The sequence below is a fragment of the Trachemys scripta genome, chromosome 6 (assembly GCF_013100865.1).
Source record: "Trachemys scripta elegans isolate TJP31775 chromosome 6, CAS_Tse_1.0, whole genome shotgun sequence".
In the NCBI taxonomy this organism is placed as follows: domain Eukaryota; kingdom Metazoa; phylum Chordata; order Testudines; family Emydidae; genus Trachemys; species Trachemys scripta.
In genome coordinates, this window is record NC_048303.1 from 22,674,549 (window position 1) to 22,689,986 (window position 15,438).

At 41.3% G+C, this 15,438-nt stretch overlaps 1 protein-coding gene across 4 annotated transcripts in view; it reads right to left on the reverse strand.

Annotated features, from left to right (window-relative positions):
• The window catches only part of RANBP3L (RAN binding protein 3 like), a 48,559-nt gene that overhangs the window by 17,000 nt on the left and 16,121 nt on the right, over positions 1-15,438 (reverse strand). For 2 of the 4 annotated variants that reach the window (XM_034774248.1, XM_034774249.1), the window contains exons 2-13: positions 15,363-15,421; positions 15,082-15,118; positions 13,952-14,029; positions 12,385-12,459; positions 11,071-11,139; positions 10,309-10,454; positions 9,633-9,736; positions 4,687-4,771; positions 3,569-3,671; positions 2,649-2,779; positions 1,521-1,641; positions 63-205 (exon numbers count right to left, since the gene is read on the reverse strand). In XM_034774248.1, the coding sequence (XP_034630139.1) occupies positions 63-205; positions 1,521-1,641; positions 2,649-2,779; positions 3,569-3,671; positions 4,687-4,771; positions 9,633-9,736; positions 10,309-10,454; positions 11,071-11,139; positions 12,385-12,459; positions 13,952-14,029; positions 15,082-15,118; positions 15,363-15,421 (1,151 nt within the window). The remainder of the gene's footprint in view (positions 1-62; positions 206-1,520; positions 1,642-2,648; positions 2,780-3,568; positions 3,672-4,686; positions 4,772-9,632; positions 9,737-10,308; positions 10,455-11,070; positions 11,140-12,384; positions 12,460-13,951; positions 14,030-15,081; positions 15,119-15,362; positions 15,422-15,438) is intronic. The other 2 variants (XM_034774251.1, XM_034774250.1) reach the window with 2 other exon arrangements.

Below are 15,438 nucleotides of genomic sequence, written 5' to 3' on the forward strand. Positions count from 1 at the left end.
AACAAGGAGTCTGAGCTAAATTGCAAGTTCTAGATACTTGTTCTTTTTCATTTTTTTCTTACCTGTATTAGAAATACTTTAACAGAATGGTCTTCTAGGTCTGTCGCAGTGATGCACAGACTCTTGCGATTTGCTCTTTCTATCACCATCTGAGTCCAGAGTTTGGTGTTGAGAATCAGTCTCAAACTGCCTTGATTTCGCATAACTAAAACAGGAATGCTTATATATTAGACATTACATGGAAATTGAAACCTCCCTGTTGTTTCAGCCGATTTATTCAGTACTGCTATAAAAATCATATTTCCATTAACTTTGTATTTCAGGGGATTATAACCTAACATTTTGAAAGAGGTGGGGGGTTAAATTTCTTTACTATTCTTCGATATTTTTAAAGTTTCTCTCGATATTTTATACTTTTTGCCATATGATATAATGAAACAACCTTTCAAAACTACACAATAAAGTGTAAGAAACTACTGCTCAATAAGCAGAACTCCCCATAAGTCACTTGGAAGCAGGGCTGGCTCCAAGTTTTTTGCCGCCCCAAGCAAAAAATTTTTCCTGCGCCCCCCCCGGCTCCGCCCCTTCCCTGCCCCATTCCACCCCCTTCCCCAAATCCCCGGCCCCGCCTACTCCCCCGGGCATGCCGCATTTCCCCTCCTACCCCTCCCTCCCAGGAGGGGTAGGAGGGGAAATGCAGCGCGCCCGGAGCTTGCCTGGGAGGGAGCGGGGAGAAGCGGAGTGGCGGCGTGCTTGGGGGAGCAGGCGGCAGTGGAGCAGAGGTGAACTGGGGGGGGGAGCGGTTCCTCTGTCCCCCCTCCAGGGTTACTTCCTCGACCCTCCCTGCGCCCCCCACTGCCGCAGCTCACCTCCACTCCGCTTGCTCCCCCGAGCATGCCACCGCTCTGCTTCTCCCCCCTCGCTCCCTCCCTCCCAGGCTTGCTGCTAAACAGCTGATTCGCGCGGCAAGCCTGGGAGGGAGGGGGGAGAAGCAGGGCAGTGGAGCGGAGGTGAGCTGGGGGGGAGCGGTTCCTCTGACCCCCCTCCAGGGTTACTTCCTGCGGTCCTCCCCCCACCCCCCATCGTCACAGCTCACCTCTGCTCAGGGCCAGCCCCCGGCTTTTTGCGCCCCAAGCAACAAAAAATAAAGAAAGGAGCCGGAGTGCCACCCCTTAGAAAGGGCCGCCCCAAGCACATGCTTGGAGTGCTGGTGCCTACAGCCAGCCCTGCTTGGAAGAAGCAGCACCTCTGGAAAAGCCAAATCAGAAAAGAGAGAACTAGTGCTAAAAAAATCTGGAAGCAGAAAGACATAGTGCTTAGTGACATCTGTGAATACCTGCAGCTCACAAAAACTGCAGTAGCAAGGGATGTTTAGTAGGTAATTAACTTTATAGAGTAATAATGAAAAGGGCTTTGAGCAACTGGATATAAACAAACCCGGCTGCAGGATTACAAATGATGTTATATCCAATTGACTATGGCAGATGAGAGCATGATTAAGAAGTGGAACTAATTTTTACCAAGCCTTGACTGTAATGTTCCATGTTTATTGCTTGAAGTGTCATTAAGCCTCAAGGATCCTCTTCCTCTTTCAGTCCAGGATAGTGAGAGTTTATTAAATACAAAAAGCTTGCAACTGATCTAAAGGGGAAAATGTTATGGAAAGTGTCAACTGATCTGAAATCTGTTGTGCCAGAGAATGCAGTTTATAGGTTTGACGTCTCTGTGCTATAACTTTTTACTTTACAGTTTGCATAAAATTAAGACAAATTTTAAAAATGAAATGAAAATTGCACTAACCCCAGATTTATGCTGAGTACCACTACTAACCAGGCTATGGGGAACATTTAGCATAGAAATACATTTCACTTTTACCTTTTCAATTTTTAACCCTTCTCTGTGAAATCCACCGACATCTCCATATTTCCTGAAGATGTCCCAGAATGCATCATCCTATGGCATCACTGGTATCAGAAGTTTCATGCAACCCATTGTACCAGTACTGTCATAAATTGAAGCTAATGACTCATCCACATACACATTTCCCACATATGGATGGGAGAATGGATTCAAACAATCTTACAATTTTATATCTTTCCATTTTTAGCTTTTTGTAATATATGCAAGTGTTAATTTGCCAAGAAAATAAAGAGTTTTAAGAATCTCGAGTAGCAAGATTTATCCTGCTGGCCTAAAATTACAACGATGTACCTTAGTTTTATTATAAAACCACTTACTTTGATAACTCAATAGTTTAAAAAAAATCAAACCTTTGTGTTTATAAAGTAACTTTAAGAGTACTTATAATTTGGGGGTTTATTTATTGGTCTTAGGGAATACTGGCTTATTGTGAAGACTGTTATAACAGACAATATGAAAGCAGAATGAGGCTTTGAAGCATGATTTTGGAGGTTGAAAGAGCTCTCTATATTCAGTATAGAGAATTTACGATGAAAAGCTACATATCAGCTTGAAAAAAAATTAGTTAACAGAAGCATATTTTTAAAAAAAGAAAAACGTATACAGTTGTCCAACAAAGAAGTAGTACATACATATTTATGGTATTACAGTAGGCCATACAGTAGACCATAATGAGCTTTCTAAACATAAGTAGAAAGACTCATCATGCAATCTTTAGGAAAATATACCTGCAACACATTATGTTCTGCTTCTTCCCCTGTTATAACTTCAACTTTATCTAACAAATACGTCTGTGCTGGTTTGGAAATGTAAGCCGCAGCTGATTCAATTAGTGTTGACTTCTTGACAAAAAATGTTTCTAAAGGAGAAATAAAAACAATAGAAAAGTCTAAAATTTCTACAGCAGGAATGTTTTAGTATGTCAACAATATGTCTATTTGTATGGTCTAGGTCTTTGTACGTTCCCCTTAGTGCTAGATATCAGTTAATGTTTTAATAAACTTCAGGTATTCCAGTATATTTTTAAAGAATAAGACCACGATCCAAGATTTCTGTATAGGCACACTGGTCTGTCCACAAGGAACAACTAGCAGGATCAAACCCTAACTAGTTAATAGTTGTGTTTCCAAATCAAATTCTTTTGTGATATTGCTGCTCAAAGTCATAATCATGAAAAACATAAGTCCCATAAATCATAATGGTAATAAGAGGGGTGTGAATATTCATCAGGAAAGAACATGAACAACTAGCTAAAATTGTAGTTGAAGTGACTTGTTCATAAACAAGCTATAGGTTGAAATGTGTTCACAAAGTATTCATCACACAGTTTGGATAACAAATACATTTGTAAAACTCAAAGTCTATTCAAGGAAAACTTACAAATAAAAAAGTCTAAATTAATCAAATAATAAATTATTCGCTTTGATGATAATCTAGCTCTAGTTTTGAGTCACAAACCAAATGACAGTTGCTTTCTGGACACTTACATTTATGATGCACATCCCAATAGTATACTAATGACTGGATAACTTTAAAGTAAATACATGATCATTACTGAACACCACTAATTTGATGTCCTCTATGGTGCACTGAAATTGACTTATTGGTAGAGCCTCACTGTGTTTGTTTGCTAAGTAGTAATACTTACTACTATGTGAATAACTAATATGAAAAGTTTTGGCGTCTGTGGATGTTATTTCTTTCTTGCATAGATCAGTTTCATTATGCAGCTTGGGAGATTTCTGAGGACTCTAAAAAATTGAAGAAACAAGGAAAAACAGTTTAAGAAATTGTAACATTTATATGTTTGACATTAGCAGCAAGCTGAAAGATCAGGAATGTATTGAATCATAAAATACACAGCAGGGGTGAAGATTAGTTGAAATAATAGGTTAACATGCAAACTTTACTCCTACATACAAATACTGACATAGGATATAAGTAAACAAATGTTTGGTATTTCAGTCAATAGTGGAACTTTGTCCATTATTATAAAAGCCCCAAAAAGGTCATTAAGCAGGAACTGCAGTCTCTTCTTAAGAGAGACTCTGAGCTAAGAGAATAAGCTTCTTTCAATTTAAGTTTAAGGTGATCTGAAATAAAAGTGGAGAAGTTTAGTAGGTATCTTTCCAAATTAATTCCTCATTTTACAGATCACATATATACCCAAAATTTTAAAAAGGCATTGCAGAATTTAGAAATAATCACTCTCTGAGAAATTTTAAACTATTACATTTAGCTGATTCTGCAGAGTGACAGTTTTTTCATTGTTCACATCTCCTGTATATCTGTATACTGCTAATCAAATATTTTCTTGGGAGTCAGAGGGGAGAAAGCCTACGGCTCTGAATGTTAAAAAGTCTGAAGTGGTTTGAGCTATAACAGAAAAATTGCTAGAATTGATTTTCCTACTGAAGGGCCAAGTCTAAAATTTGGGCCACCTAAGTTGTGCCCATGAAATGTGCGCACAAGCCAGCTGAGCATACGCAACAAGTAACTGCCTGTGCAGATGAGCACTGACATATATAATTACCCATTTTGGACCAATCCTGTGAACAGCTATACATGTTTAACTTTACTCACGTGACTTGACTTCGAAGTGATGACTCATGCATTTACAGGACTGGGGGCTTTGTATGTACATATGACAAATGTTGTGGTCACAATTTATGTGACCATCTTTGAAAATGTGACCCTCAGCATTCAAATGCCAACTTTTTCAGAAACAGAAGAAAGAAGAAAAATTTCAATATTTACAAATCTTACCAAAACTCTCTCTACCATGTTTTCTCCAAACACAAAAGTAGAATTTCTGTTGTTTAAAAAAGTTACATCTTCAACTGGCTGATTTCTAGAGGAACAAAATATGTGAAAAATATCAATTAGACCTTGTAAAAGATGCAAATATAACATCTATAACTGCATACATTTACCTTTCCAAACCTTACATTAAAACAAAAATATTAGCCTACTGGGAACCATAGAGAATACTCCATTAAAGGAATTTAGGGAGATACATTGTATTTCATGTAGAATAATGAGACTGTTCCTTAAAGACTAGATAGTGGCAAAGCCACAAGCCACTGTTGCAGCACCCCAGGAGCAGTATAGGGAAAGAATCATGCATCAGAGAGGCACACTTCTCTCCCTACTTCCTCTTATTCCAGCAAACTGCTACCGTCCCTATGTCGGCTTAGCTGTGCCAGCCATCAGATCCACCCACTCCCCTATCTTCTTCATCTTCTCCTTGTCCATCTGCTTGGGAACATAGAGGGGCAGGTGCACAGCTTACTTCAGTGTACCTACATACAGATTATGTCCATGCTGCAATGTAAGCATGGGTTCAGACCAGGGTTGAGCCCAAATCCTCCTTCCATCTACATACAAATCTCTCAGACTCAGGCTTAGACCTAGGGTCCTAGGACCCTGCAGAGATTGAGAGTCGAAGCCAGTGTCAAGCCATGACCCAGGGTTCAAGCCCTATTGCTTTGAAGTACAGATGCAGCCCTGCTTGACTTGGGTCCTGGGAGTCTGCCAAAAGTATCCCATAATCCCAAAGGCCACCTTCTTTTGTCCTCTCTATTGCAAAAATCTCCAAGAGTTGAAAATGGAAGCCCCCCACTTGGCGAACAGCAGCAGTTCAGTGAGTCAGCTTTAACTCTTCCATTTTCTTCTGACCACCAAAAGGAAGGGATGCAGATCAGGATAAGTAAAGAACACGACAGAGATCTTTTGACCAATTTGAATGAATTCAAGTCAGCGGGCCTTTTCACTCCAAGGTACTGAACGAATTAGCTGTAGAAATCTCGGAGCCACTGGCAATAATATTTGCAAACTCATGGATGACAGGAGAGGTCCCGGAAGACTGGAGATGGTCTAATGTAGTGCCCATCTTTAAAAGGGGTGGAAAGGAGGAGCCGGGGAACTGTAGACCAGTCAGGCTGACTTCATTACCTGGGAAGCTACTAGAGCAACGTATAAAACATTCAATTAGTGAATATCTGCAGGTTGAAGGGCTAATCACTATCAGATAGCATGGATTTACTAAGAAATAAATCATGTCAAATTAGTTTGATTGCCTTCTTTGACAGGGTAATTGGTTTGGTGGATAGGGAAAATGCGGTGGACATAATATACCTGGACTTCAGCAAGGCTTTTGACGCAGTCCTACATGACATTCTGATAAATAAGGTACAGAAATGTGGGCTTGGCGGAACTACCATTAAGTGGATACATAATTGGTTATACAACCACAAACAAAGAATAACTATTAATGGAATGATGTCACATTGGAAGGAGGGCTCAAGTGGGGTTCCACAGTGATCTGTTCTGGGTCGAGTGTTGTTTAACATCTTTATTAATGACCTGGATGTAGGTGTAGAGAGCATACTGATCAAAGCAGATGACACAAAGCTAAGAGGATTTGCCAACACTTTTGAGGATAGAGCTAAAATTTAGAGGGATATTGATAAATTGGAGAACTGGGCTGTAGATAACAAAATGAAATTCAACAAAGACAAATGTAAGTTTGCTACACTGAGGGAAGGAAAACCAAATGCACAAATACAGAATAGGGGATAACTGGTTTGACAGCAGCACTGCTAAGAAGGATCTGGGAGTTGTGGTGGATCACAACCTCAACGTGAGTCAGCAATGTGATGCTGTTACAAAAAAGCAAATGCAATTTTTAGTTGCATTAACAGAGGAGTCACGGGAGGTGATAGTATCACTCTACTCAGCACTGGTTAGGCCTCAGATGGCATACTGTGTCCAATTTTGATCACCAATTTCAAGAAAGGATGTAGAGAAACTGGAAAGAATCCAAAGGCGAATGACAAGGATGATCAAAAGGATGGAATGCAAGCCATATGAACAAGGCTGAAGGAACTGGGTATGTTTAGTTTGGAAAGGAGAAGATTGAGGGGGGATATGATAGCAGTCTTCAAATACTTGAAAGGCTGCCATAAAAAAAGATGGAGAAAAGTTGTTCTCTTTTGCCACAGAGGGCAGGCAAGAGGCAATGGGTTCAAACTACAGCATAGCAGATTTAGATTACATTTCAGGAAAAACATCCTAACTGTAAGAATAGTTGGACAATGGACCAGACAGCCTAGGGAGGATGTGGAAGCACCTTCCCTGGAGGTTTTCAAAAGGAGGCTGTATAGCCATCTGTCTTGGATGGTTTAGGCACAACAAATCCTGGTAGGGGATAGACTAGACGACCCTTCTGGTCCTTTCTAACCCTATGGTTCTAGGATTCTAAACTGCAAACACACCATTCGAGAGGCTTCTGTGTTTGCAATGGAGACTGAACAGAACAAGCCTTTTGCAAAGCAGGCAGCTTCATGGTCCTGGGAGTGAAGCCAGACTTTGGTGAACATCTGGTGTGAGGCGAGTAAAACTGTGACCTTCAGTAAAAATACCAGTAATGATCATGCATACCAGAAGATAGTGAACAAGCTGGAAGCTTTGCAAATTTACTGGATCACTGACCAATGTGGGGAGTAGATTAGGTTACTCAAAAGTGAGTACCAGAGGACCAGGGACCAGAACTGCACCTCAGACAACTCGCCAACATTGTGCCCATTTTATGAGGAGTTTGACTGGGTGCTGGGCACTGCACCCAATACAGAACCAACCGTAGTGCATGATGACCTGGTCAGCCAGAATGGTGCCTGCTGGCCTCAGAATCCAGCATGGGGACTGATGGGAGCCACAGCAGGCATCAAGTGAGGACCATGAAGTAATTCTCTTGCAGAAACCAGTCCCAGATCATGCTTTAGAACAGGATCAGCAGCAAATTCTGGGTCCATACTCAGAGGACCTGTTTTTTGTTCCCCCCATGGAACAGCTCACTGCCAAGCCTGCAGCAGACATGGAAGGGACAGAAGCCGCCCCTGAGCCTGGAAAGTTTCTGCCTCCAAATTAAAATGTATTGCTACAGAATCAGAGGGATTTCCACTCTAAGAACTAATGCAAAAGTTATGAGATTCCCCAGCTAGCAGCATGTATCCAATATTGGTGGATTGTATCCCAGTGCCTTGGCATCCCCACTCCCCGCCACCATGTGGAACTCAACATGGCGACTGGGAAATACAAATAGTAAAGAACACCTTTAAAGTGTATTTTTACCAGAAAGGCACAGATTTTTGCTAGGGCCATTCCTGTTTCTTAAAAATAACATTAAATTGCCATGCCTTTAAGTTTGCTGCTCTATAATCACTCAACAGTCTGTGGAGCTGGGCAGGGCAACTAAACACCTGGCAGCTCTCCATCTTGCCCCCTCTCCTGTTGGTATCTCCGCTCAGCACCAAGTGCACAGAAAACAAGGAAAGAAGAGAAAGGAGAATGGAGGCCAGGGGACATGCAGTGGTAGAGTGATTCTGTTGTGTTTGCACTGGTTCATACACTTCGTTTGTTTGTTTTGGAAATGTTCTTTTGTAACTGTTTCGGTGTTTTAATGGCAATGGGTGACCGTTGCAGTGTTTTAACACATTTATAAATAAAGCCTTTTATGTCATCAGGAAAGTTTATTGCTATACTGCATCTCATCATACAATCATGATTTGAAATAACAAAGCTAAACACATGATCAGGAAAAACTAGGAATTACTACACACATGCTATTCCTCTATACAGTTAGGTACAACAAGTCACACATCAATAACTTCCTGATGTGAATCCATACTGTGAATCATCCCCCACTCTATCCCCAATTCATAATTCAGCATGTCATTCACAAGTACATTGCATGACAATCAAGTCCCCACCCTTCCCCAAGCACTGAACCCCCAAATCAATTAGCCCCTTAACTCCCACAAGCAGATTCATAAAGGTACTATTCCCCCTCTTCCATGGGGCTATGGAAGTCCATAACATAGGAGCACAGAGCATCCCTGATTGCTGTTGCCTGTGTGCATCTAGCTCCAGCTGTGGTAGGTGTACTTTCTGGCTGAGTGTTCAGCAACCCGTTGCTTTCATAGGTCCATTCATGGGGAAATGGGTCACCTCTTCCTCCTGGTCCATCTCGTGCTTTTGGTGGCTCAGAAAAAATTGCCAAAATGTCCACCAGTGCCTCATGGAAGCTCTGCCCGTTTCCCGTCTCAAGAGTGAAAGTGCAAGCCAGACAACTTCTTGAAAACGGGTCTCCTCCATGTTGCTCATCTGGCTGTGTCAGTGGGCTGTTCAACCTTCCTATAACATGCAGGGTGGGCAGTAAGGTTTTCCCACAGTGCACCATGGACAACGGGCTAGAGTGGCCACATTTCAGGAGGGCAGTAGGGAGTCTGGGATATGGATGGTTTGAGTTGGGTCTATATGATGCATTGTGGATGCCAGAGCCCCAAGTTCAAGCCCAGGTTAGAAAATTCTTAAGGTAGGGTTAAAAATCAGTGAAGACACTCAAGCCCTGGGTTCTCCAACCCTGACTTGAATCCCACTAAGCCTGGGCTTATACTACAGGGTAGACATACCCTTAAAGTCCAGGTAACTCATGCAGAGGTGTAAGGGGAAGTTCTTACTCCCCTGCATAGGCATATAGTTCAAGTTATAATCTGCCTATAAGCCTTCTTTTCCTTTTTGGCTGATGTGTCCATTTTTTTCAGCTAACAGCTACACAGACACATGTAGAGCAACAAGCCAGAGGACAAAACCAAACACATGCTATTCTTTAGATACACAGAAAAAAACCCACAACGCTTTGACTAACTTACCCTATTGTTTTAGGGCTAGAAAGATGCATGGAGATAGATGGCCTCACTGTTGTCTCGGAACTTGCTGAGTTTTCTGCTGGGCAATAAGAGCTCTCTTCAGATAACTGGAAACGATTAATATGATCAATGGAAATGTTGGAAAAAATTAATTTTGGCTCATCTTGCACTATAAATAGTTTTACCGGAAATTAGGCCCTGCAAAGCCAAATGCACTTGAGAAAGTATTTCTGACAAGAGTAAGCCTATGCATGATGGGTCCACTTTCATGAGTTAAGATCATTCATGTGGTGGTTTGCAGAGACAGGCCCATGTTTATTGTGTGAAGCAAGCCAGTGCAATTCCTAACCAGATTTTTTAAAAAATTCTTAGAAAGTAATGTTTTCCCAACCCTCTATCCCAAATTCAGATTGATTTACAAGTTTACAGCGGCTGCACACTCATCAAGCAACCGTATGGGCAGTTTAGCAAGGGCTGGATTTTCCAAAGTGCTCAGTATTGGTACAATTGCTCCACCGAAGTCAAAAGCAAAACTCCTGTTGACTTCAATGGGAACAGAATTAAATTAATATTGAAGAGTTCTCTGTAAAATACTTAATTTCAGTGAAATATTATTAGAGCTCAGGCCGATGGAAAAACCCCCAGACATGTATAGTTGACATTGAAGTTACATTTTTACCTGAATATTTGCTTTCTCTTTAGTTTTGGAAGATGCCAGTGTATTTTCAGTGCACATCTGCCTTCTTTCCTCACATATCTGAGACTGTGGTGGCTGTAAAATGGCAGGTCTTATGACTGTCCACTGCTGAATTTGTGACAAGGGTCCTTACAAAATACAAAATAAAAGGTTAATATATGCAACCTTTCCTTCACATTTAAACACCACATTTGTGTCTTGCTTTTTCTGACTCATAATGTAGATATGCTGTGGAATTTTAAATTAATTGTATGTAAGTGTTATTGTTAATATCTGCCACCCTTTCCTGTTCGAAGTCCCTTCTAAAAACCCTGCCAAATAAAGGAGTGATGTAATATTTAATAAAACAAATCTGCACTGATTGTGATAAATCCATCTTCTGATTATATGAAGCTTGATTCTGCACCCATGGAAGTCGACAGGAGTTTTGCCTTGACTTCACTGGAAGCAGAGTTCAGTCCTTGTTAACATTATGTATCGGAAATGTATACTTGGGATGATATTCATTCCTGAGCAGTGGCCTGAACATGGCCCATGAACCACTTAAGTTTTCAAAATAGGGCTTTAAGTGGAATTAAGTGGTTTACAGGCTTATAATACAGGCCTTCTGCACAGGAGGTGAATATCAGCTGTAGAGAGTAAGCTGGCTGGGCCAGCGACTGTCTACGTTTTACCTGCTCTGTACAGTGTTGAGCACACTGTGGATCAACGACTAATAAATATTACAATATTAACAATAGTTACCTTTTTCTGTTCTTGTGATGTCATGGTTTCTTTGGAGAAGAGCTGAGGTCATGAATATGTTATTCTTTACTGCAAAAGAAGTGTTTATCCACAGTGCTTAATTGTTTATCTGCATTTCTGTAGCCCCCATCACTGCAGCATCTGAGCATCTCACAAACATTAATGCGTTTATTTCACACCACCTCTTTGAGGAAGGAAAATATTATCCCCATTTTATGGAAGGGGAAACCTAGGCACAGTGAGAATGACTTCCCCAGGAACTCTAAGACAGAGCCACGAATTGAATCCAGATATCCTAGGTGTCAGCCACTACTTTAACCACACAACTGTCCTTCTATAGCTTTACAGCTCACGGGCATGATAATGTCATCCAGTCAGAATATCCTTTCAGATCAGCAAAAGAGACCCAGGAGTACGATGGAAATTCTGGAGATCTAGCATGTGCTGGTAGTGATGACCCTCATGATAACTAATGATGGTCAGTGTGTGGCACTGCTGCTGCTGCTGCTGCTTTTATATGGTTTCCAAATGCTACCCAGAAATGTTCAGCCTTGTCCCATCAATAGCGTGTTATAAAATTACATGTCTCAGAATCCATATATGAACTCCTCCATTCCATTCCAAGATGATTCTAGTTTGTTGCTATATCAATTTTGTACCCTTACCAGATTATTTGGAAACTCCTAATCAACAATTTTTTTAATCCAAAGGTTTTCAATGTGGGTGTCATGGTTTGTGACCACCCTGCACTTCCCTTATGGATAAATGGGAGAGTGATCCCTGCTAAATCTTGGCTAGAACGGAGAGTGTTCCCAGTATGGAAAATGGCGTCACTGAATATGCGAATCACTGTTTTAGTCCAAACATATCTAGCTCACACCATTTCTTCAACTCCAGTCTGTGTTTACTGTCCATAATATTTGACATAATATTTTATAGGTTAATATAACCTTCCACCTACTTGCTACAAGCCTTTGTAAATCTCAAAAACATCTGAGTTGCAACAGTGAATAGACTCTGCACAACCCAGTGCAGCATATGGCATAGGCTGCTTGGATCCCATCCAAACAGCAGCTCTCTCATGCGCAAAGTATTCCCTAACACCAGGAGATATTAGTGCGACATTGACTGAGAAATTAGTGCCATCTACTGAATCACCAACACGGCTTGTTGAACATCGTGAAGTTCCTTTCTCTCATTCACATACTGACTTGGCCCAGCCCAGTTAGCTCAGTCCCACAGAAATAGCAGTTTTATTTTATTTTACTGATTTTTGGTTTAAGTGAATATTTACTGAATAATATTTTTAATTACCTGGCTGTGATGGAGGAAAGGTCGGAAGGATGGTACAGGAAGATGATCTCACTCTTTTCTGAGAGAGTGCAGTATCTGAAAACATAAGAGACTGAAATTATCCTTTGTTCAAAGCACAGTACCTCAATATGGATTTTTCATGTTAGCAAAATGTATTTGTCATGGATGAGCAGAATCTACCTGTATCGGGCAACTATTAAGGCTTTGTAGCGTAGACTTTGAATTTCCAACCATTGCTAGCACTAGTGCAGTTTCAGCATAGAGAAAGTGCTGCCAGCTGCCAGCATTTTTGACCATGCCATCATCTAGCCCAGGGATAGGCAACCTATGGCACGCGTGCCGAAGGCGGCACGCAAGCTGATTTTCAGTGGCACTCACACTGCCTGGGTCCTGGCCCACCGCTCCAGGGGCTCTGCATTTTAATTTAATTTTAAATGAAGCTTCTTAAACATTTTTAAAAACCTTATTTACTTTACATACAACAATAGTTTAGTTATAGATTATAGTCTTATAGAAAGAGATCTTCTAAAAATGTTAAAATGTATTACTGGCACGCGAAACCTTAAATTAGAGTGAATAAATGAAGACTCGGCACACCACTTCTGAACGGTTGCTGACCCCTGATCTAGACATTCTCAGATTAGGGCTAGATGTCATGGTGGTTCAAGTGCCAAGAGGTTAGTCTACACTGGTACTCCTATTGTTGCTACCACCAATGATACTGAACACAAAGGTAGGAAAAATATAGTACAGGTACAGCCTAAGGGGGTTATTATAGCAAAAGTCTGGGACTACCAGTCTTTTTTTTTTGTATGGCGCAGTTCAGGTCTAAGTAGATGTAGGAATGATCTAGATGTGATTTTAAGGGTAGATAAAGTTAGGTTAATTTTACCCTTTTAACTAAATGGGTTAAGTTTATCAACGGCCCGTTTATTTGAAACAAAATATTATTTACCTACATTAAGGCCCAAATTTTGAGGAAAGCATATGGCCCCATCATTACAATAACGACACACTTTAAAATAGAATTTCTACTGCACATGCTCAGTACATAGTGGTCTGCAGTGACTTGTGTGTGTGTTCCCTCAATATTGTGGAAATAACCCCACCGCCTTGAAGGGGTTTCCAAGTCAGATGATAACTAGTTGGAGGGGAAAGCCCTTGTCAGCATGGCTTCTCAATTCCATGGGTCCCCCTGGGCTTATGGGGTTGAACAGTGAACATCTTCCACAGAGTAGGAAATCCTGCCTTCCCTTGACCTAGTCAAAAGATTCCAGGGAAACTCATAATTGAAACACATGGACCTTCCACTGCCTTATGTGGAAATAACTCACATATGAACCGGGGTCCCTCTGTTAATTTAAAACCAATATTTTTTCAGTCGTAGGAAGGAGCAAGTTCCTCACTGAGAATTACTTGCAGACTAACTTTGAAGTTTAAAAGTTTTGCTGACTTGGAATTATTCTAACCAAAATGTGTATCTGAATAATGAGGAAAATATTTTTTCTAGCTTATCAATTTATAAAACATAATTACAATTATAACCAAATTGAGCTAAATGACATACCCATATAGAACTGCGAGTCGGACGTTTGGAAAGTAAAAGATGAAGACCTTGCCCGTTTCCTGGAACAACCAATGAAATCTAAGAGACACATAACATATCATGTACTGTAAAATCAAACTTTCCAACAGATTTCAGTAAATTATTGCAGTACAGAATTCTAATATTAAAGGTCTAAAATTAAAGCCTGGCCCGGACCTGAGTACAGACAACCCAAACTAACCCAAGAGTATTAAGTCATTTTTAGATGCAACTCAACCCAACACTTCCCCCGAATCTGAGTCAGTGTGACTACCTCGTCCTTGGGGCTCGGCCTGCTGGGGGCTTCCCACTCCCCACATCCCTTGCCTGCAAATCATCTCCAGCTGCCGCCTGCCCGTGGGGTCAATGCAGTAGGGGCTGCATGCCTCATTCTGCTGGCCACTGCTGACTTGCTGTGCTGTATATGCTGCAGAGTGAGAGGCAGCAGCCACTGTGCTGACCTCATGGACAGGAGGAGGTGCTCAGAGATGACTAGACCCAACATGACCTGAGAGGTTTGGGGCTGTTTTTAGATGCAACCTGACCCAAATCCGATACTTGTAGTTGGACCCCATTGGGTTTGGGTCAGGTTGCAGGGCTCTAGCAGAATCTACTCATGGAACGGGCTCTTGATACCTCATTAAAGGCCTGATCCAATGCCCATTGAGATCAATTCCACTCCCACTGACTTCACTGGGCTTTGGATCAGGCCTTTTTTCACTATGCAGCAGGCTGTATGGCACTCAGCTGATTTTAAAGAGACGGCTGTAACAGGACTCTGGATTCACAGTACACTTCCATGTATGGGGTCACGTTATAACAAGACCTGAAGGAAGTGAAGAGATCATTCAAAATCTAACACTTGTGTGAGTGCTGCAGGGGAGCTGAAATTTGGATCGGGGTGTGTGTGTGACAAAGGAGGACAAAAGTGGCGACTCTGTACCCTATATATAGTCTTAATCCACCCACAACAAATTGACTTGTTACATACAAAGTGAAATTCGAATCACTACTAATGCATGCAATGGACTCAGCACTTACAAATACTCCATTTAGTAATACACCCTTTATAGCAAGTTTATTATAAAGGGTTTTAATTATGCAATTATTACCATTTTCAGCCTTGCAAACCAGGTCTTCTGCAGGCCTCTGGAGAAAAACAAAACAAAATGTGTCAATGGGTATGTCTACACTGCAGTGTCACCCGACCCAGGCTTGTGGGACTTAGGCTGCGGGGCTATAAAATTGCAGTGTAGATGTTTGGGCTTAAGCTGGCACCCGGGCTGTGAAACGCTTCCCCCTCGTGAAGTCCAGGCTCCACGATCAGGCCCTTTATTTCCTGATTTTCTGGCTGCTTTATGACCAAAGCAAAAGGAAGAAGCTTAAGTGTTACCTTGAAAGGTCGTTCTTTCTTTTCAAAAACAAATATGGGCTGAGCAATAACTGACGTCTCTGGAAAAGGAAAGAGG